The sequence below is a fragment of the Lampetra planeri genome, chromosome 50 (genome assembly GCF_965212315.1).
Source record: "Lampetra planeri chromosome 50, kcLamPlan1.2.h2, whole genome shotgun sequence".
Classification (NCBI taxonomy): Eukaryota; Metazoa; Chordata; class Hyperoartia; order Petromyzontiformes; family Petromyzontidae; genus Lampetra; species Lampetra planeri.
The window spans coordinates 2,586,714-2,610,529 of record NC_136156.1 but is presented as its reverse complement, the minus strand read 5'-3'; the positions used below and the strand labels follow the sequence as shown (position 1 = coordinate 2,610,529).

The window sequence follows — 23,816 nt, the reverse complement described above, 5'->3', positions numbered from 1 at the left end:
TGACGATGAGCTCATTGTTGTTGTTTAGAATCTGAGCTGATATTTTGTGGAGCCGCCCCCACCCCACCCATGAGATGCTGCTGCCCGGTTTGTTTTTTCCGAGTGCGGCCACAGGATGGGCGCATGCCGATCAATGGGTGGGTGCTCATGTTTTGCCGCTGTACCTGACCCCAGTGATTTTAATTTATACATTCTTAGGGCAGAGGCAAGTCCATCCGCGGATCAATACAAGATGAACGTCTTATTGGTTCTTTCGATAGAGTCACGTGACTTTACCGAAAGAACCAAGAAGACGAATCCCTGCAGTCACGGAAGCGTTAAATATGAACGTCTTTGAAAGAAAAAGTGGCATACGAATTTTTGTTGTTCATGAAACCTGCCAGGATTGTGGGTGTGCATTAACCCGCCCTCTGCCCCCCCCCCCCGACCAGGTGTTGAACTCACGACCTTCCGATGTGCACGCCGGGTGCTTTGTCAAAGTTACACGTGACCAGCTTGAACGTACATTGTAAACAAGAAATAAAGTGCGGTTCTTGATTCTACTGCTGCTGAACGGGCACCAATCAAGGTGCTTGCGTGTGGCGGAGAGCGCTTGTTTATTTACACAGCTCCAACGCGTTGGTTTGTTTGTGTCCACGTTGTTTTCGCTTGCCTGTCGGTTTTTGTGAAGGTTTCTAAGGGCAGATTGGGAGGAATTTGTAAGTGACTCAAGGAACAGAAATGCTTATGCCAATGTCAGAGCTCTGAGCCCAGCACCTTTGAGATTCTTGGTTCAAATCCAGCACTAGGTTCAAATCCAGGGCTCCCATTTTAGAAAATAAAAGCCACATTGTTTATGCGCGGGGTGATACGGCCTCATACCACTCACAAGCCTGCAACATAAATCATTTACAAGGCAAACGTCAAGGACATTTCTTTGGAAGTTTCTCTCACTTCTTCTTAAGGTCTGAAATACGTTCCTTTAGTTTGGCTTCTTCAGTCTTTCGTGTTTAGTTTGTTGTCCTTCCCCCCCAGCCGTCACCTCCGATTAGCACGGTTGGCTACGTACGGTGCGAAAGAAGTTCAACGTATATTCGTACATTTACGCTAAACCTCCAGAACGATAAACACGTGCGCGCGCTGCTGTGGCTTGGGCTTGGGCAACTTCCTAGTGAAAATGAATTTACACGCTGGCAACGAACGGAGCGGTCCGGAGCCCCGGGGGGGGAGGGGGGGGGGTGAGCACCTGGTGAAGTCGAGGAAGTGGACGTGCCTCGTGAAGAGGAAGGGCTTCTCCAGGCCACTCACGTTCTTGATCAGCTCCGACTGCAGACAAAGGAAGAGTGAAACACCGCCGTGAGCATTCCACGGGTCACCACCCGCCGTCATACGCCGCCTGACGCCGTACTGTGCATTGTACGCATCAAAGAGATAGGGATTTTGGAATGGTGGAAATAAAATGACGAATAGGGGTGTCACTGAGGCTGCTGTTAAAGAAATACAAATGGATTTGCAATGTGGCAGCACTAAAAACGAAACTATTTTTTATTTTACCAGGTAAGGCCCGCTGAACTATGTAGTTCTTTTTCAGAAGTGATCTGGCCACAAATGATAGCTCAACGAAGTGGCTCATCACGTGGAAATTTATAGCAGCCAAATACTCCAAATGCATGTTTCTGAACGTGGAGGGAGAGCAATCCACGCGACCACGGGGAGAGAGAAACAAGCAAACTCCAAACATACAACGGGCGTAAAGGGCCGCAATCGAACCCGCGACCTCCTGCATACCAGGCGAGGTAGATGACATCTCGCCACCGAGCGACAAAGTTAACGACGGAGTGGAGTGAGAGGAGGGAGGCAGAGAGGGAGACAGCGGAGGGCACAGCAGCAGCGAGATGACATCCCAGTCCAGCGGGCCACAACTGGACAGGAGGCACTTGGGAAGGAGAGGACTGGGGAGAGAATGGGGAGCCCCCCTTTGCCCAGCAATGGGCAGCATCAGACCGACAATAACAACATTACAAGATCTTCTTGGTTCTTTCGGTAAAGTCACGTAGAAGGGAAGTAATAAAATAATAAAAATAAAACATAATAAAATAATTCTCACGACGTTTCGGCCACAACGCAAGCAGCCGTCCTCAGGTGAAGACCAGGTCTGTCGGGGAGACAGCTGTCCGATCACTGTCTCCCCGACAGACCTGGTCTTCACCTGAGGACGGCTGCTTGCGTTGTGGCCGAAACGTCGTGAGAATTATTTTATTATGTTTTATTTTTATTATTTTATTACTTCCATTCTACGTGACTTTACCGAAAGAACGAAGAAGATGAATCCCTGCAGTCACGAAAGCTTTAAATCGAAATTTAACATTACAAGAGCCTACGCTGTGAGCAGCAAAGCGCAGAGCGACAAAAATCCATAGTTGTACTGTCCTATGCTCACATCTATGCTCGGTCACCATCACCAACCCGGACTGACCGGCATGGTGAAGTATGGTTAAATGAACCCCACCACGAAGCTTGCGGCACGGTGAGGGCCTCACCCAGCAGAAGATGAACAAAAATTGCATGGAAATTGCCGCATTCGACCTCTGCCATAGGCGGCGTTTGACTTCTATATTTGGGGGGGGGGGGGGGGGCGGCAGGGGTTTGCTGCGTCCCACGCATCAGGAATCGCAAAATGCATACAAATAATTAATTCACAATCTTTTATTTTAAACTGCTTAAAATAAATTAAAGGTCTCCAGTTGAATTCTAGATTGGAAGCTTTCGTGACTGCAAGGATTCATATTCTTAGGTTTTTTCGGTAAAGTCACGTAGGTAAAAAATTAAAATTAAATTTAATAAAAGTAAAATTAAAATAAAATTAAAATCACGACGTTTCGGAGGCAACACAAGCTTCCGTCTTCAGGTGGAACCGTCACAGCACGATAGCTGTATCAAGTGAGCTATCGTGCTGTGACGGTTCCACCTGAAGACGGAAGCTTGTGTTGCCTCCGAAACGTCGTGATTTTTATTTTATTTATATTTTACTTTTATTAATTTTAATTTTTTACCTACGTGACTTACAGAAAAAACCTAAGAATATGTGTCCCCCCCCTGAAAACTCCGCCCATGACCTCTGTTGAGCACGACGTAGCGTCGCAGCCTATAACACCTGTTGTGCACGGTGGTCACCCATCCAAGCACTTCACCAGGCCCAGGCTTCCAACATCTGACAAGATGGTGCGCGTTCTGGGAAAGTTGGCCGTATAGGGATTATGGGAAAGATGTGTTTTGCTGTTCAGCGGAAAGTAAAAATATGAATATAACTGCCAACAGCGATAAAAACACAGCGGCATTGAAAATGACGTGAAATATAGGTGGCTTGCACTGAGCTCTGACACGTTGTGAAATCTTGAATTCAAATGCAGGCAGCCACTCAAGGTGAAGCTAGGTGCTCAGGTCGGGGCGAGATGACGGTCCGAGACTCGTCACCGATGACCGCAGCAAAAAAAGAAAAAAATTCATTTATTTTTTGCACTTAATATTACACACTACACATCCGAGGCCTAAATATGTAAATGGGAATTCTTTATCACAATTTGGAGGAAAATCGTTGAACGGAATAAGTGAACGGTGGCACCATCAATTGAGGAAGTGCACTTAAAGAGGCCTCAGAAGTAGTTCTATGTTATCACCTTCCACAGGCCGCTCTCTAACATGGGCGCAATGTTGCACGGCTTTCTAAGCGAGCTCTGAATGCAAATTTCCCCGTGTCGTGACACGATGCTGAGAGCACAATTGAAATAACTTTAGGAAAATATAGACTACAATTTAAAATGCGTGCACAGTGCCAAAGATCAAATATATATACAATTTAAATGTATTGGGTCATGATGGGTTAATAGATAGTGAGGCCAGCAAGCGAGGAGCATTCTCGAGAATATTATATAACAAAATGCAAAGCAACAATGCAGCAATGTAAAACAATGCATACATTTGCTAAATTATTCCTGGACAGACTAAGAATTCCATGCCTCCGTAATACTGTCAACTCTCCCTCTTTGACAGACAATGCTGCCAAGCTTTAAAAATCTCGGAAGCTCCCCCCTTTCCTACTCACCTCATCAATGCCAACGAAATCCCAGTTAATTCCTCCCAGTTCTGTCGCCTCAATTCAACAAGGGGGTTTATTTCTCAAGAGCGTCGGGTGATGGTAAAATCAAGGGGACATCCCGACCCAACCCCGGCGACTTCCAACATCGCTTAGGCCTACACTGCTGCCATAATGTCCGATTAAATCACAGATGCTGATGATCCAAAATGAGCTTTAATGGATGAGTGTTATCTTGATCATCATCAGCCATGGTCAATCCACTGTTGGATGAAGGCCTTCACCAAGCCACCACCACCTCTCATGTCTTCCTCTTTCCATCTTCTCATTGTAATTCCAGGCACGCGTCTCTCCGTCCTCTTAATTAATGGCCCTTTCTGAACAAGTGTGGTGCAGCAGGTAGTGCGCAATGATTGAAAGCTTTCTTGTTGAGGCCACAGTACAGTAATTATTCAACTTTTGGGTTAGATCGTGTCGGTACCATGGCAATTTTCAGCTGTGCCCTCCTTCACCCAACAGGGAAAATCAAATCAAGTTGTCACATCACGGGCAAAACACATCACTCCAAATTGACTATTGTTAAAAAGCTAAATTCTGACAAGTTTACATTCTAAGTTTCGCTGTAGATTACACCTAGCACCATCAGGTGTTTAACCGCAGCTCTGCCGTCACAGTGTTGTCGATTGTGTCCATTTGCATTACCAAGTTCAGCTTTGCAAAAGCACACCACCAATTTTGATGATATATACTTGTTTTTCATAATGTATAATTAGAACAATCAACACAAACACCTCGGGCAAAAGAGATCAACGGAATGGATACAAGCTCGGCAAACAGTGCATATAAGGAGGCACGGACCGAAGCAACTGTGGACATGAAAATTATTTAATTGGGTGGAGTATTTCACGCTCGCGTACCGCAAGGCGTTGTTTATAGCCCCTAACCCGCATGCTCATTTATCACAACAGGGGCAAGCCCATCGGGGCCGTGATGCTTGCCGCAAGGGCCTGCTTTGTTTTCGTCTTGTTCCAGGGAATTCCACGGTGTTAATTGAGATTCACCCGTACCCCTGGCACGCCACAGCCTGGCTACGCACGCACCTTTACCTGCAACTCTATTTTGAATTTCGATTTAAAGCTTTCGTGACTGCAGGAATTCATCTTCTTGGTTCTTTCGGTAAAGTCACGTAGAAGTGAAATAATAAAATAATAACAATAAAACGTAATAAAATACAATTCTCACGACGTTTCGGCCACAACGCAAGCAGCTGTCCTCAGGTGAAGAACCACCAAGCTTGGCAGCGTATATTATATACGCTGCCAAGCTTGGTGGTTTTCATTCAGACGCTGTATTTCCAACAGACCTGTTCTTCACCTGAGGACGGCTGCTTGCGTTGTGGCCGAAACGTCGTGAGAATTGTATATTATTATGTTCTAGTTTTATTATTTTATTATTTCCCTTCTACGTGACTTTACCGAAAGAACCAAGAAGATTAACTCTATTTTGATAGATAACAATGTTTGTCGATCTACTGCTGGATGAAGGCCTCCCCATGCCATGTTTGGTCATGGGGAGGTGGGGGGGGGGTTGCTTGGTTATACTTCACCCCGTTGGTCACAGTTCTGGTTGACGAGGGAGCGGGGCAGGAGGACCCCGCGCCGGTGAAAACAACACTCGCCACCGATGTCGACCGTCGCCGGGAACTCAGCTCAGTTCATCGGGTTCACGGCGCGGCGCGGTAAAAACCAGCACTCTAACCATGGCACCGCCACTCTATCCACCCTCAGGACCCCCCCCCCCCCTATTAAAAATTTACCCAGAAATGTATGGCATTGCATTTTCCTTACGCCATTGTCGCATGCTAATGTGAACTTAATCAGAGTACTCCACCGTAAAGAAATAAAACACCAGGGGGCCTGATTTACATGTTGACAAAATAGTCAAAAACACACAAAAAATCTCTCCTAGGCGATTTGCCCCACAGGAAGACATCGCCAATGCTTTCACTGAAAACAAGTGAATAATAAGGAACATTCGTCAGGGCGTGCGTGGGGGACCCCCCTAGAGATGCCTACATTTCAGCGGCCAATAATGAATACATATTCTACGTTGTGCAGGGATTACAAATGTAAATCACGAGCAGCGTTCACATTCATTATACGGAGGAGCTGCCGAGTGGCCCCGGTAGGTCAGAGGGCTGAGCCGACATCGTTTTGAAAGCGCAAATCCTAATTCCGGGTTCCAGCAGCCCCGTCATTAAACTGGGTTTTTCAGGTGCAGTGAGGTTGGTGGTCTCTGATCCACCATCAATGAATGTCCACCAGACTAAAAAAGATTAATTAAACGCCATTCTGCACTTGATTTGGCTACATTACAGCTATACTCTTTGGTTCTTTCGGTAAAGTCACGTAGGTAGAAAAATAAAATAAAAAATAATACATCACGACGTTTCGATCGCAACACAAGCGACCGTCCCTCAGGCGGAAAAATAATCTAGCAGTGGAACTGCTGAACCAGCTTTCCCTTCGCCACATATTTAACCTCTTGTTGTAACAGCTCTCTCGCTGGTTCAGCAGTTCCACTGCTGGATTATTTATTCTGCCTGAGGACGACTGCTTGTGTTGCGATCGAAACGTCGTGATATATTATTTTTTATTTTATTTTTCTACCTACGTGACTTTACCAAAAGAAGCAAAGAGTATGGATTCCTGCAGTCACGAAAACTTCAAATCAAGATTACATTACAGCTTTGAGCTTTTTTAAAAATACCAGTCTATTTTTCACGTGACAATCAATATTTGAGTGGTGGTGTGGTGATTAACGTACTGCACTTAGAACTAAGTGACTCGAGTTGGATTCTGAGCCACAGTTACGTCAGAACCGGTCCCGTTCTGCCCTTCTGCCCTCCTCATCAACGGTTGGATTAAGAAGTTGCTGGATATTTATTTAAAATAAGGCCCACTCGATAGATTTTTAACAAGTCCTGTTAAAATTACTCTTCCATATCCATTCTCATGGGGCACACCGCTCTGACATTTCCAACTGGATCTTTCGTCACGTGGCACGACACCGAGATGGACAAAATGGAACAACTTGGAGGTTGGAAGAGGCAAAAATGACGCAGAAAATTTCATCTGAAAATGAGCGGCGGCGCGGAAGTTAGCACGCCCGCTGCGCCGTGACCACGGCGACCAAAGTTCGATTGCCTGGAAGGAGCGAGCGTTGTGCGTGGACGCACTAGGAAGGCCCTCCTTCGTCTGCCCCCCACCACCGCCAGACCGGCAAGGTGGTGAGGTCACAGCGAACGCCGCGCTTGCGTCGACGAGAGAGAGAGAGAGAGCTCGTCCCAGAGCGGGCCGGCCGGCTCAGCGGATGTGCGAGCGGTCAGAGTAAACGGAGCGTCAAGCGGCCGGAGCCATCGCTTCAGTTGGTCCAAGCCCTCTTGTGGAATGACCTAATGGCGGTGGTGCCAACGATTTGATCTTTCTTGTGGGAGAAATGCCAAAGCAGGCGACGCGTAAAAATTCGCAGTGTCAACACACACCACTGGCTACGTGACACAACAGTGCAGCTCCTTGTTAAGCCGCTTTGCGCATTTATGCATTAGTCATACCCCAGCAGTCAAAGAAAATAAAGTTTGCTTAAACGACGTAATGTGTTTCCTGCAAGCACAAGGAGATGTACAGCAATGCACACCGGAGGGACACGTTTCTTCTGTATCTAAGTGGATCCCTGCAACTATACCACTCTTGAAACGGCTCTTGCGAGCCCCCCGAGGATGAACGGGCTGTCTGCATCTACGTGGTCACGTGGATTTTTTTTCTCCGGGTCCTTTGGTTTTTCCATCGACATTCAGAAAATGCATTGAGGTTATTTAGATAATTTTGGTGCTAGAAATGTTCAAATGGTGGGCCGCTTTGCTGCGCTGTCATTTGTGGGCAGGTCGTTTCTGAAAAATAAGTTAATGCCTCAGTGGGCTTGGCCTGGTAAGATGGGGATAGTTTAGCTTCACTGGGTATGGGTTTTGGTGATTTGTTTACCTTTCTTGTACGTTGCACTACTACCGTGTTCTTGTACTGTTTGTTGTTGAAAAGTTCTTACCCCGTGCCCCGACTGGACATGTGTGTAAAGAAGAGCGTCATAGCTCATCGGATTCCTCCAGTATAAATAAATATTCTGATTCTGAAATGGGTGCACGTTTGCAATGTGTGTGTCGTGTCTCAGATGCGCCAGTGGCACGCCCCTAGCGGTAGGGGGCGTTGTTGCATAGGTTCGCGGTTCGAATCCAGCGGCAGCCCCGATTAACACCACAGCCGTGATGACCGTAAACACCACAAATACCACGTCACGTCTGCAGCAATAGTCGCCACCTACTGGCAGACGAATGCCCATTTGCAGGCCAGGTGCCGAGTCAACTTGGGCCCACAGGGACAGCTGACACTCGGGGTGCCCTTTAATTGTTTGAGGCGAGGTGTGGTGTAAACTGCTCCGAGACGCCCCAGCGTATCGGAAAGGCGCTACATCAAAATCAAATCATCACAACATGCGTGTGGTTTGCAATGTAAGACCATGAAGTTTGTATTACAAAGACGTGAACATAATAAACATATACAGCATAAACACAGTATATATTGTATAAACAGTACATACTATACGTACAGTATTATACATTGCATGCTGTGTGTACAGGAAGTTGTGTAAACTGTGTATGTATAAACAAAGAACATGTTTGCAACATCGTACCCATGCCATGCAAACGGTCGTACAACTGCAATTATTTAACACGAGACGATGCCTGTATGTTGACATCCCGCATTGCAGGTGAGGACTCCCATGAGCGAAAACCTTCCGTGGCCCCCTCCACAAACCGATAAAGAGCCGAGACCCTGAGCCACCAATTTATATTGGATGGCAGAGAGTCACGGAGACTTAAAAACAGTGCTGCACACTATACCCCTTGGTGCTTTTGGTAAAGTTACGTAGTAGACAAGATAATAGATCACGACGTTTCGATCGCAACGCAAGCAACCGTCTTGCGATCGATACATCGTGATGTATTATTTTGTCTACCTACGTAACTTTACCGAAAGAACCAAAGGAGTATTGATTCCTGGAGTCACGAAAGCTTCAAATCAACAGTGCACACTATTTGGACGCACGTGTAGGGTGGGACAACGACGTGAACATTAAAAATGCGTTGTTTGGAAAAAATTAAGGGAGGAAAGCCTAACAGAGAATGTCTTAAATTTCGATTTAAAGCTTTCGTGACTGCAGGGATTAATCTTCTTGGTTCTTTCGGTAAAGTCACGTAGAAGGGAAATAATAAAATAATAAAAATACAAATAAAACATAATAAAATAATATAATATATTATTTTATTATGTTTTATTTTTATGTTTAATAATAAAAATAAAACATAATAAAATAATATATAATATTATTTTATTATGTTTAAATTTAATTATTTTATTATTTCCCTTCTATGTGAATTTACCGAAAGAACCAAGAAGAGAATGCCTTCACGACGACGACATCGTAAGAGATTGGTGCCATAAAGATGTGGCACCACTTCAGCATAATGGCAGAAGACGGAGAGGAAAGTGGAAACAAATGACGAAATGTGCAGTGGACACCTACGGGCTCTCTGCCCTCACGGATCGTGACGATGACAGATCTGCCGTGCGCAGAAAAAACCCAGATGCCGTAATTGCAACTCGACCTTTCCTCTACAAATTCCAAGGTCACAGCATATCTCAGGGCCAGGCTAATGGGCGTCCCTCGCTGAGAGGCAAAGTCAAAAATTGCGGGCCATGCACCCACCAGATCTTGGCAACACATGGGGCCCCAAGAGCTGACCAAAAGCCAAGCGTGGCATTCCGATTCACCGCATTTCTCTTTCATGTTCGACTTAAAGTGGCCGTTTTTTCTCCCCACCCCCCCAAAGAAAAATATATAAACAAATGAAATTGCCGCCCAAGATGAGCCTTCCACTCCGTGCTATATATATATACAAATACACATACCCTGAATTAGTATCTGAGTGGCTGGCTATAATAAGCCTTTAGGCAGTTTCAGGGCAGATTTTGGATGATACGTTTCCCCTGGGCCCAAATTACACGACCGTTTGTTTTAGAGTTGCACATTAACAGAGCCGCTAAGCAAAAAAAAAAACCTCCGCTCACGGAGCACGGCCTCCATGGTGGAATGTCCGCAAATGAGCCCTGCATAAACAAACAATAAAAAAAATTTTTTTAACACCTTTGGTATTCGCTCCGTTCTTGCAGCGCACGGCTGTCACGAAGGCGCCGCAAGTTTCACAGGCGGGTATAGTCTGCCAGTGGCAAGGGGAGTCAGCGTTGCCATGTGGTTTTTACTCAATTTAAGTAATTTCGCAAGTTATTAACAAATTTGGACCACGACCCCGGCACGCACACCCTCACCTCGTTTGGAATAACGCGACAGGATCATTTGGCGGCCACTGTGGAGCAAGCAACGCATCTTTGGTGAAATGAACTCCCAGTCTGCCCCCGTCGCCGGTGTTCACGAGGGCTGGAACCACGAACATTTGCAACAAGTGGCAAATGCTCGGCTGTGTCGCCACTGAACTCAACTGCTGAATTGCCCACCCCCCCCCTTTGCCCCAGACAGAGCGGTGAGGACAAGAGCAAATCGGATGAAGGAAATGCTGCCGATGGCTGGGCAGATAAGCGGACGGAGAGAACCCGCAGGTAAGAAGATAAATAAACAACGGTGGGACGGAAGTAACGGAAGGAAACACCAGTTGTGTGCATTCCACTGCGGGTTACCAGGATGGGTACACACACCACACCCACAGAACAGGTTCTAAATGTTGACACTCGGCTTCTCTCCCAATGAGCAATTTTTTTTTAAATGTAGTGATGTTAAAAAATGTGCAATTATTTTCTTGCGAAAGTTGCTCAAATGCATTTCAAAGGAGGTGGCCGCTGAGTGGCTCCGAGGTCAAAGCGCTCCGTGGGCACCACTAATCAGGATCATATTTATCCTGGAGAAATCCGATGAGCTATGAAGCTCTTCTTTACACACATGTCCAGTCGGGGCACGGGGTAAGAACTTTTCAACAACAAACAGTACAAGAACACGATAGTAGTGCAACGTACAAGAAAGGTAAACAAATCACAATACACATACCCAGTGAAGCTAAACTATCCCCATCTTACCAGGCCAAGCCCACTGAGGCATTAACTTATTTTCCCGTGGGCACCACTAATCAGGATCATATTTATACTGGAGAAATCCGATGAGCTATGAAGCTCTTTTCCACTGAGATCCTGGGTTCTGATTCAGGCAGCCGCCGATCATGAAGCTTGGCTCTCCCGATGGCGTGAGCACTAATCGCCACGTTAAATGTTTATTTTTATCAACACAATTTGTTCCTATTCTGACACTGATAATTAAACGATTTGATTGTACTGCGACGAAAAATTACTGCTCCCATATGGCAGAGCAGGTTTGGGGCCAGTTGCAGTGTTTCTAACTGTGTGGACTAAAAAGTCACTGGAAGAAATCTCACATGTAGCCCTGTGATATCCGTTTCCGTGGGCCATTCTCTTCACACGAAGGGGTTGCATTGCTCTGCGGGAGCTCCGAAGGGATACTTCGACCGTGCCATCGGAAGTGACATCGATATCAGAATTTCGAGAACAAAAACTAATTTAAATTTCGATTTAAAGTTTTCGTGACTGCAGGGATTCATCTTCTTGGTTCTTTCGGTAAAGTCACGTAGAAGGGAAATAATAAAATGATAAAAATAAAACATAATAAAGTACAATTCTCACGACGTTTTGGCCACAACGCAAGCAGCCGTCCTCAGGTGAAGAACAGGTCTGTCTTTCCGACAGACCTGTCTTTCCGACAGACCTGTTCTTCATCTGAGGACGGCTGCTTGCGTTGTGACCGAAACGTCGTGAGAATTGTATTTTATTATGTTTTATTTGTATCATTTTATTATTTCCCTTCTACGCGACTTTACCGAAAGAACGAAGAAGAAAAAAACTAATTTAAGAATATAATTATTTCGTGCAGGCATCGGTGGCTGGGCTGAGAGTCCAAGCTTGCCACAGTTGACAACCGGTTTAATCACGGGTTAATGAAACCCAGATTTAGACGACCAGGATCGCAGTGGTGCCAGGTCAGTGCTCTGACCCCTGTGCCAGCCCGTCACAGCAAAGTTAATATTTTGTTTTCTTCCTTTACCAAAGCGTAGAAAATATGTCAGACTTTCTAGGACACACCGCCTTGGTTGTGTACCAGAGATGAGATTTGGATTAAATAAATTCGGAATTTTTTTAAACGACAATTTTGGATAATTATTGGATTTTCCAATTCAGATTTGTTTTGTGTTTACATGCTCACGAAAGTTGACTTCGTTGGATACAACGTAGCACCATTTTTGGCGGGGGAAAAAAAGGGTTGGCAGCAGTGCCACCATGTTAACACTTCCAGTTTTCCTTACCAATCAAAAACTATTTGGATTTCCGCCAAACCAAAATTGCATGTATAACTTACATTTTGGGATTTTTCATATTCATCCAATGCTTGGGAGCCAGTCCCGAGCGTGTTCACGTAAATAAAGAGCTATTTTTGTCTCTTTGGCACGTGTTTCCTTTTCCCAAAATATATTTTGCTAAGATATTTTTTAATTAAAGAAACAACACGTGGCAGACGTCCAGAGAGAAAAAAAAAGTAGAACCTTTAAACATTACATGAGACAGACTCCTCCCATTGCTGGCAACAAGTTGGTCGGAGGGTTTCTGCATCTGTGTTTTACTTTAGTGCCTTTTCTTTCATCTCGTGACTTCCACCCCCCTCCCCCCCAAACTCTTTCAGTGAAAAAGTCACTTGAGAACAATTATTGTGTTCTGGAGTTTAAACATTCCTGTGCACGCAATTGCAATTTAATCCACAATGCGAGCTGGCCTGGAGCTTTTATATTTCATTTGTATGCTCCGCAAAGTCACACGAGAGGTTTGTGTTAGTGCAGTAACTTCTTAACGAAGAGTTTTTGCGATTGTGTATTTTCTGCAAGCCTTATAAGCCTCACGACAACAGCCCCCGCACATCCCATCAGCACGGTTGGCTACGTACGGTGCGAAAGAAGTTCAACATACGTACAATGGACCATGGAAGCGGATATCATGGAACTACCACGAAGATCCCTTTCGTTGTTACCCACATTGGGGGACGGCGATTAGCGTACTGTTCATCGCATGACTCTCAATGTGATGTGCACATGCAAACAATACCTTCCTCGACGGTTTTCTTAGATTCACGCACACGAGCACACGTGCGCATAGCACACACAAATCACATGCATCATTGTCAGCCATGACCAATCCACTGCTGGATGAAGGCCTCCCCAAACCATCATCATCTCTCGCCATCCTCCAAGATGACGCTCCATCTGCGCTAGAGGGAATTACTGCTCCATACCATTATAATTCATCGACAGATGAATGTAACTTGGTTTCTTGTTTAATGTTTGTTTCTCAATTTACCCCCCCCCCCCCCCATCAACGATGTTATATTACAATTATTAAATCAAGTGTACAGTCACGAACACCATCGCAGCTAGCAGTGCATCACCCTGTGTTCGAGACCAGTCCCGCAAGCTGATGTCATAGAACTGCTGCTGAAATTAAGGCCCTGCAAAAAATTGGTTGTTGCAGGGCGTTTTTCATTCTCAGAAGCTGGAATTTAGGTCAAATAACAAGCGAAAAAAACCGAATAAATTTATGAGATTTTGCGTGTGGTTATTTGGTGACCCAGCTAAAGCCTTGCGACACGTGAGAACCTGGATTCATCATGGATTGTATATTCTAGTCACTGACCTATTGCCTTTTATGTGACCAAATATTACCCAGCAGAATTTGCTTAAGAAAGGCAACCTCTGGGCGGGTTTCAAGGTCTCTGGGTCTGCCGAGTTCGGTCAAGTAAGCGGAGACCCAGAATTGAGGGCTTGTTTATATAACTGTATAACATTACTAGCCACGACGCTCCACAGCAATTGCATAACCATCTCGTCGAACCACGGGGTTCAATCCCAGGCTTCTCGGCGGCGAGGGCCCGGCCACCTGACCCCCCCCACACCACCACCCCCGGCCACCTGACCCCTCGCTCGTTAACTCATCGATTCACGAGGAACTCTTCGTGGGCCGCAAGGGCTAGAAGAGTCCGTTCGTTAAGCTCGACGCGACTGCGCATTTCCGGCAGGCTGAGCAAACCACCGGCTGCACCGCCGACTCCTCTAACTTGGCTCCGAGGTTCGTGTGCGCGCGCACAAGAGAGTGACGGCGTTGAGGAGCAAGCTGCACGTCAGCACTGTGGCTTACGTTGAATCTAGTTACTCATGGGCGGGGGGGGGGGTGGTCACCCACACGCTCCGTTTAAGGTACAAACTAACTCCATCTCGCAACATATGCAGTACATAAATATTTAAACTTTTAGACGTTTTCTGGGTGTCCGGCACAGAGATGGAGTTCGTATACGTCTTACACGGAGCGTGTCGGTGACCGTCTGGAATGCTCTTCCAGACTCGATTAAAAAGTAATTTCTTCAGAACTGCTTTTCGTGTTTAGTTTGTTGTCCTTCCCCCGCCCCGCACCTCCGATTAGCACGGTTGTCTACGTACGGTGAGAAAGAAGTTCAACATACATCGAAATACATACAGGAATGGGGAAGAATGTCGGGGTCAGGCAGCAAGCATCGGAGGGGGGTGGGGGGAGGCGTGAGAGGGAAGCGTGGGTGGCGATCGTTCGGGATGATGAGATGGCTGGGATGCGTCGCTTTCCCGACGCGGCGCCCGCCACATGGGCTCAACGTGGGAGCGGAGACGGCAGCTTGAGCCAGAAAAGCCGGGAAACAAAGAATCCGACGGACTCTCCTCTCGGTCAATGTAATCTCTAGAGCACGCGGCCGGCCAAGTAGACAACACGGAGAACGCGTGTGGGAGGCAAGAGAGGGGAGACGGGTTCACTGACAAAGGAGGCTTCCTGCTCAAGACGAACACTCACCGGACCCCTCAACCGCACGCACGAAAGCAACGCAGAATCAACGCCGCAGAATTTAACTAAGTTACAAGTTCAACATTGTTGTGCCGCTTTTCACTGCCCCCCCCGCCGCCGTGCCGCCTGCAGTGAAGCAGCGTGGATGAAGCGGAGCCAAGCAACCAACGTGGACCGAAACAGCCTTCGTCATCCAGCAGTGGATTGACGAAGGGCTGCAAATCATCATTAATTACGATTATTATGATTTACTTTACCGTTAGCGTAACGCTCATCAAAGTACAAAACAACATTGGCGACTCGTCGCGTAAACAGTGGCCATGAAAACCCGAACTCGTGCGCGATAAGAGAATCGAAGCGGCGATTAATCTCATTAGGGGCAATTACGCTGCAATGCCGCGTGCTTGTGTTTATATTTAGAACATTCTCGGCATTCGTGCCGGGCGACCGAAGAGGACGTGATACGCCCACGGTGCCCGACGCGCTCGCTCGACGCCGACGCCGCCGCGCTAGCGGAGTTTTTTGCGGGGGTCACGGCGCGCGAGCACATTTGTTGCGCTCGTTAAGTTACAACACCTAGGACGGGTTGGCAGAGGCACGCGGAATAAACTTCCCCTCTGCATTCAGCAGTTTCTCCTCCCCAACTCACCCCCTTCCTGAACCTCCACCCATTCCTCTCTCACAGGGTTGGTGTACGGTGATTTTTCTGCAATATTTTGCTGTCTTTTCTAGGATTTTCTGTTTGCACATAGTAACTTTAAAATCTTTTTTTGTTCATGTTTTTGCTTTTTGTTTGTTGCGGTTGCACCCGATTCAAGAGCCAAACGGCTCACAGGGCTATACCTAAAAAATGAACTTTGAACTTTGAACAGCCTCACCTCTTCTCTATCGCCCATCCTTTTCCCTCTCCTCCGCTCCCCTCCTTCCTGTCCCTCCCCTACCCTTTCGTGATCCCCCCAAGTTGCCCCTCTAATCGCCCGGTCACACATTCCTCAATTCTCGTAGAGCCGCCGCCTGCCACCGACATCAGTGGCTTCCCGGGAAGTGGCTCCGTGGATGAACGTAGTGGCTCCCACAACAGACCTCACATAGGGCAGGCTGATGCGATACATTCCAAAGTATCAATAATAGATTACTTTTTCTCACACTCTTCATTGAACAAGGTTAAAGGCCGTAACCTATCAGAGCCAGGGGCGATGCGAGCAGCATTTGGGACGTAATAGGTTTCACCCCGAGCAATTAGATTGAATTTTCACCATCCAAGGTCTCAATTCTATTGAATAATTCAACTTCTTTCCAATGTGGGAAACGTACCGCTTCCAGTAATTACGTACAATGTAACGTAAATCAAAAACAACAGATTCTTACACACGCACAACGCCGATGCACCACGTATCTAACAGGCAATATTCATAAATTCATCGTTTTGTGCCGAGCCAGCGACATATCCGACTGCCCTTGTCTGTCCGCACGTGCACCGATGACTTATTAACAACTATGTGGGGATGCCCTGGGACAAGTTCAGAAAACGATTGTCATCGATGTTCAACATGGCTGAAAATCAAACTAAGGTCACTAAATGTGAAACGCAGTGCACTAACCACCACACCACACAACCTACAGCCTACGACGGAGGCCTACTACGGAGGCAAGTGCTGTTAGTGAGCACCTATGCAGGAGGTCGTGGGTTTGATCCCAACCCTGACGCCTGGATATTTGGAGTTTGTATGTTCTCCCCATTGTCGCGTGGATTTTTCTCTGGGGCCTCCGTTTGTTTCCCTCGACGTTTAAGAAACACGCACTTAGAGTATTTGGGCTGTTATAAATTTCACCACGTGATGATGAGCCACTTCATTGAGCTATCATTTGTGGTGGCCAGGTCACTTCTGAAAAAGCATCTCTAAAGCTCAGTGGGCCTTACCTGGTAAAATAACACGAAAATATGTTAGTTATTAAGGGGCGGCACGATACTCAAGAGTGGAGGGGGGGGGGGTGTTGGTGTGGCTGGCCCCAACACTCGGCTGGCTGCCTTCTCTCTCCAGTGCTGATGTTGAACATCACAACCACCACTACCTGGGTGGGAGCCCACCAGAACCGGAGTTCAATTCCCAGGATGGCCGGGAATCTAACTCGAGTCACGGGATGGCACACAGCTGCTTGTGCAGACACGTACATACATACGCAAGACAAAGATCCGCCGTGTAGCCTTAACAGACTGTTGGGAAACGCGCCGTTAGCAAGGACTGATGAAAGCCGGCACGACACACGAGGGGGTGGGTGTCCAGTACCACACCCGGCCACCTTCGTATCCCGAGTGGCGATGTTCACACATCGCACCGGGCAGAGTCGACCGCGGAAAGGCTCAGAACCGGTCCTGATGATCAGGTTCAGTTTTATTTATTTGGTGTAGCCCTGTGAGCCATTCGGCTCTTGAATCGGATGCAACCGCAACAAGCAAAAAACTAAAACATGAACAAGAAAACATCTTAAAGTGACTATGCGCAAATAGAAAAATCCAGGAAAAAACTGCAAAGTCTTCCAGAAAAAAAGCACCGTACACCAACGCTGTGCAAAAATCCCAGTGGGATGCAAGTCAAACAACAACAACAACCACAAGAGACAACTTAGATTAAAGCCATCATTCTAACTCCGTACTACAACAAACAAACATGGCCAAACCAAAAAACGTTTTCGAAATCACCAAAATAAAGCCATAAGCAATGTAACAGTGATCATAGGAACTGTGACCGAAATCTAACTCAAGTCAGCTGGAATCGATCCCAGGGTCGCCGGGCTCGTAGTTCAGCGCATCAATCCGCTGCACCGCCGCTCCTCGTAACACACGGGACATGCACACGCGCACGCAGCCCATCACGCGACACTCGTTGCGAACGGCAGCATTGCATAACTGTCGTGTCAGTGTGTGCGGTAGGTGGAAAGGACCATCTGCTTCCCGCGAACACAATGGGATCTGAGCAACAGCGCACTGCCCTCGACACACGCCGTCTCTTCCTCTACGCGCATCCTCCCCCCCCCCTGGCCCCTGTCCAGCTCTTCCACCCCTTTGTGCTCTGGTTCACATTTATGAGATGCGGGGAGCGGGGCGGGGGTGCGGGGTAGGCTCAGGGTCACCCCCTTGAAATGAATGGTCGAAGAGGAAGTCCTTGTGAGTTATATCAACAAGCTAGCTTGATAGCGCCAATACGCCTGGGCTCCCCCGTGGCAGCGCAATAGAGGGACCGCTTCTCAAAGCATCGATTCAAATCGATCACTACAGAGGTGGCCAGGTGGCTCGCGTGATCGCGGCCCTGCGCTGACAACGCTGAGAGAAGGGTTCGAATCCAGGTTTTCTGCCGCCCAGGATCAAACCGGGTTTCACGAATCGAGATAATCGGTTGTTTCAGCCCGGTCGCAAATGCTACCGTTACGTACAATTTTTATTACACGCTGAAATGCTTTTTTTATTTCGAAAAATTCCAGCTCTTGAGATTTGAAATATCAGATTGACTGATGGCCTTAATCTAAGTTGTCTTGTGGTTGTTGTTGTTTGACTTGCATCCCACTGGGATTTTTGCACACAGCGTTGGTGTACGGTGCTTTTTCTGCAATATTTTGCTGTCTTTTCTTGGATTTCTGTTTGCACTCAGTCACATAGTCACTTTAAGATGTTTTCTTGTTCATGTTTTTGTTTTTTGTTTGTTGCGGTTGCACCCGATTCAAGAGCCGAATGGCTCACAGGGCTATACGTAATAAATGAACTTGAAATAAATAAATAAATAAATAAATAGATAGATGCCCTTGAACTTGATGTGACGAACAGTACGCTAATCGCTGGCCCCTGGTGTGGGCAACAACGGAAGCGATCTTTGCAGTAGCTCTGTGATACCCGCTTCCATGTAACATTGTACGTACGTATGTTGAACTTATTTTGCGACGTACGTAGCCAACCGTGCTAATCGAAGGTGCGGGGAGCTATAATCCTGAGGCTTATTGGATTCCAGAAAATCTAAATTTGCAAAACTCTTCGTTCAGACGTTACTGCATGGATATAAACTCCGCGTGCGTTGTGTGACAATACAGAGCGCACAAATTAAATGTAAAAGCTCCGTGCCAGCGTGCAATGCTCTTCCCCCTTCCTGTGTGTATGAATAATTTCTTTCTCACCGTACGTAGCCAACCGTGCTAAATCGGAGGCGCAGGGGAAGATCACAACCTAAAACACAAAAAGCAGTCCTCAAAAGAAATAGTCTAATACGAAGGGTTGCACAACTCTGCCAGAGTTCGAAATGGCTACTCTGTGTCTGGACACGACACCGCCAGCGCAGTCGTGAGAGCCTCCCGTGCAGGAATTTGATGAAGACCGGCAAACGAAGCTGAATGCCACCAAAGTTTGTGATTAAAACCCTAACGCTAGACCCCAAATTTATCACGTGGAGCAATTGCGCGGCAGTGAGCACATCCTGCTCCAAAAACCCAGCATTTCAGAGTTGGAATTCGCGGCCGCAGCCGACACATTCGGAGTGCGTGATATCCGAGCCAGTCACGGGGAGCCCTTCCCTCTCGCCAACTCCGGCTGACCGGCGTGGTGAAGTACGATCTAACTACCCCCAAGGACAACGCGGCATGCCGAGCCCCTCCATCCGGCAACGGATTGGACAAACGGCTGGAAAAGCATGAAAATCGTTATGGAGATATATATACGTACGCAGAGTTGAATACTCATATAAAAAGCGTAAAATACACTGCACAAAATTACTTGTCGTATATCCAGCATGAAGTCCATGAATCATTGTGTCACAAAGCTATGTTCACTTAATGCGTTTCCATTTCAGCGTCATCCAAGAAGACATTTGTGAGGACTGAGTGGGCCGTCTGCATTTCGGTTTCTCCGCCGCCCTGCAAATGCACTCAGAATGGAAATCTCCGCTCCTCCGCCCATCATCATCATCCGCTAAAAGTTATCCCGTCCTAACGACCGCCGATGCCTCCCGGAGAAGCCACGTCCAACGTCTCCGTGAGCCTGACTGCGAGCGCGCTACAACTCCGCTCGCTCGCTCGCTCGCTCTCGCGCGCTTTACTCCCCCCGGAGGCTCTCTCATTTGTTTTGCAAAATTGGCGTCCAATTTGCACGCACGTCAGTCGCGCCATTAGCAACGCCGCCGCTCGGCATAAACAACACTCGGCGATTGCTTGGCATCCCAAGTGGCTCCAGCGGCCCTGGGTTTATATTTATATTAAACAATGTATGGGGGAGAACAGAATGTCGGCTCTGACACAGATCACGTTATTATTATTATTATTTTTTACTCGTCTGTAATGTGGTTATTTCACACACCTGTGATATAATGAAGTTCCAACACCTAGGACGGGTGTTTGTCAATCAGGTTTGCTCTAACCACCACCGCGCAAACGGCGTGCGTGAGCGTGCGAGCGAGCGAGCGAGCGATGAGGCCGACGTTAACGGGACGCGTTTCGCAAATGGGAAGTCAATGAATTTTAATGTGAACATTGCGAGCATGCGCAGCGATGGGTCTCGGTTAAGACGCTCGCAAAAAAAGGTGCAGGCGATGGATTGCATCCACGTCGTGTGCAGCACCTGCAGAGTTTGTTAATCACCGCACGCAGCCCGTATTGTTGGCGGGCGGCCTCAAGGTTAATCTTTTGACGCATTGTAAAGGAGTGCTCCACAAGTGTGCACATGAATGCGCAATAATGGCCAACTCTTCTTCATCAAGACGGGATTTTTTTTGCAGGAGGGTTCTGCATCGAGGAGACGTTTTGGCCGATTCCATCAACGGATGTTTGGAGTGCTTGGAGAACACCCACGGCTAAGAGGGGGTGGGGCAATCACTCCAAAAACTCCACACAAATAGAATCAAGAATCCATTGCTGTACCGCCCCCCTCTCCCACCCGCCTCACAGCCCAGGCCTAAAAAAAATTGGTATTCCCAGGACGTCTCCCCCCCCCTTCCCCCACCCCCGTCCAAGTACTGGACAGGCTCAACCCTGCTTGGCGGAATCCCGAGATCAGACCGGAGGATCAGGTGCTTGCGTCCAGGGCGATTCGGTCGAAGCGGCTCCAGGCACAGAGGCGTCGTTTGTCGTGTGGTGTCATCTTGTCGTTTCGTTTCGTTTGTTCATGACAACGTGGATATCTAACCAGGTTTCCTTCGCGAGCGCTGTTCGTTTCGTCAGCAACTGGTGGAGGCAGGGGAAGCGACGCTCATACCGATGAGCAAAAGCGTCGCGAAGCCCAAAGACGAGACGGTGGGGTACCACAGGCAGGGTCGGCGAAGGGGGGGAGGGGGGTGATTAATCTGCCTGTCACCTCAGCCTCTTATCCGATACCACGTGTGCCTGCCCACCTCCTGTGACCTCTGCGTCAAAGTACACCGTAGCCCGCCACAAGAACTCGAGGTGGCATCACCCAACACTTTAACAACGCAATATTAACATGAGCAATAATATTAACATGAAACTGTTTTACAGCCTTCTGTCGGTCTGCTTCTGCATGAAGGTCCGTGGCTGGCTCCCCCCATGCCGTGTCGCTCACAGAGGCGTTTCTCATGACGAGATGGCATCTCGCTGGCCAGTGAGGTGGTGGTGGTGGTGAGGTGGTGGTGGGGGGTGGTGGGGGTGGTGGCATCTCCCTGGCCAGTGAGGTGGTGGTGGTGGTGGTGGTGAGGTGGTGGTGGTGAGGTGGTGGTGGGGGGTGGTGGGGGGTGGTGGCATCTCCCTGGCCAGTGAGGTGGTGGTGGTGGTGAGGTGGTGGTGTGGGGTGATGGGGGGTGGTGGCATCTCCCTGGCCAGTGAGGTGGTGGTGGTGGTGGTGGTGAGGTGGTGGTAGGGGGTGGTGGGGTGGTGGCATCTCGCTGGCCAGTGAGGTGGTGGTGGTGGTGAGGTGGTGGTGGGGGGTGGTGGGGGTGGTGGCATCTCCCTGGCCAGTGAGGTGGTGGTGGTGGTGGTGGTGAGGTGGTGGTGGGGGGTGGTGGGGGGTGGTGGCATCTCCCTGGCCAGTGAGGTGGTGGTGGTGGTGAGGTGGTGGTGTGGGGTGATGGGGGGTGGTGGCATCTCCCTGGCCAGTGAGGTGGTGGTGGTGGTGGTGAGGTGGTGGTAGGGGGTGGTGGGGTGGTGGCATCTCGCTGGCCAGTGAGGTGGTGGTGGTGGTGAGGTGGTGGTAGGGGGTGGTGGGGGTGGTGGCATCTCGCTGGCCAGTGAGGTGGTGGTGGTGGTGGTGAGGTGGTGGTAGGGGGTGGTGGGGGGTGGTGGCACCTCGCTGGCCAGTGAGGTGGTGGTGGTGGTGGTGGAGGTGGTGGTGGTGGTGGTGGGGAGCGGTGGCGTAGCGGTCAGCGCTACGCTGCGCTACGAACCCGGCGACCCGAGTTCGATTTCCGCTCACGGCCAACACCAGTGACGATTCTTTAAACCGATCCTGCGCCTCCCCTAGGTCGACTCGGCCTCAAATGCGTACCTGGTACGGTGTGTGTAAAATAATCGCCACTGGGGAGACAAAGACGGCCGGGCGTGGTGCTGGCCAGCCACCCCCTCGTGTGCCGTGCCGCCCTTCACAGTCGCTACTCGCTAACAACACTTGCCCCAACAGTCTTGTTAAGGCTATATGGGGGATCTTTGTCTTTGGTGGGCGAGGAGTGGGCCACAAGACCTGTTGAGATATCGCTCGCCGCTGACGTTAAGCCGTGACCAGGCACCGAACCGCCGGTTGAACCCAGATTCACAGCGCAGCGCGATAACCCACGGAGGTGCGCGCTCCTACCCGAGCACGGTCGGCAAAGCTGTCGACAGCGGAAGAGGAAAGATGAACGAAATTGGAAATAATAAAATAATAAAAATAAAACATAATAAAATAATTCTCACGACGTTTCGGCCACAACGCAAGCAGCCGTCCTCAAGTGGAGAACAGGTCTGTCGGGGAGACCACCACCACCATCTGACTGTCTTCTTGACAGACCTGTTCTCCACCTGAGGACGGCTGCTTGCGTTGTGGCCGAAACGTCGTGAGAATTATTTTATTACGTTTTATTTTTATTATTTTATTATTTCCCTTCTACGTGACTTTACCGAAAGAACCAAGAAGATGAATCCCTGCAGTCACGAAAGCTTTAAATCGAAAAATGAACGAAATTGTAACCTTGCACGAGGAACGACGTGAAATCACAGTTGAGCAAGACGAATAGGCCGCTAATGCCCGGCAAGACACTCCGTCAGCACAAGCAACGGCGCTGCACAACAGCGGACGATTAAGTTGAAAATCGATGCGTTTGGGAAAGAAACTGCCCCTTGCGGGTCACCGGGTGTTTTCAGCGGCATACTTTTGTTTAAAAAAAAAATGAAACTAATTCTCTATCGGTGCAGCTTACACTACTCAGGCTCGCACTAAAACTGTATTGCTAAACTTTTAAACCGCGCATGTGTCTCGCAGATGTTGCACGTTAAACCAAGGACCCCCCCCCCCACTTGCCCCGCCCCTATCAAACCACCCACCCCTCCCCATCCTCCCCGCTCGCCTTCCCCCCACCCCCTCAGAGTTTTGGTTTGGTTCCGACACCAAGTTCAGCTCATCTAAAGTCACGCCAGTGAGAAATGAGCTGGAGGCTTTCGAGTTTCTCGCCAATGCCAAATCCCTCGTGTGACCTCGGAGAAAAAGAGGGTCACTCGTGAGATGTGGCCGAGCGGCTCACGAG

General features: G+C 48.4%; 1 protein-coding gene across 1 annotated transcript in view; it reads right to left on the bottom strand.

The window, feature by feature from the left end:
* UST (uronyl 2-sulfotransferase) overlaps positions 1–23,816 on the bottom strand; it is a 137,066-nt gene that overhangs the window by 32,489 nt on the left and 80,761 nt on the right. Inside the window, exon 4 of the mRNA XM_078616225.1 lies at positions 1,226–1,305. Within this exon, the coding sequence (XP_078472351.1) occupies positions 1,226–1,305 (80 nt within the window). The remainder of the gene's footprint in view (positions 1–1,225; positions 1,306–23,816) is intronic.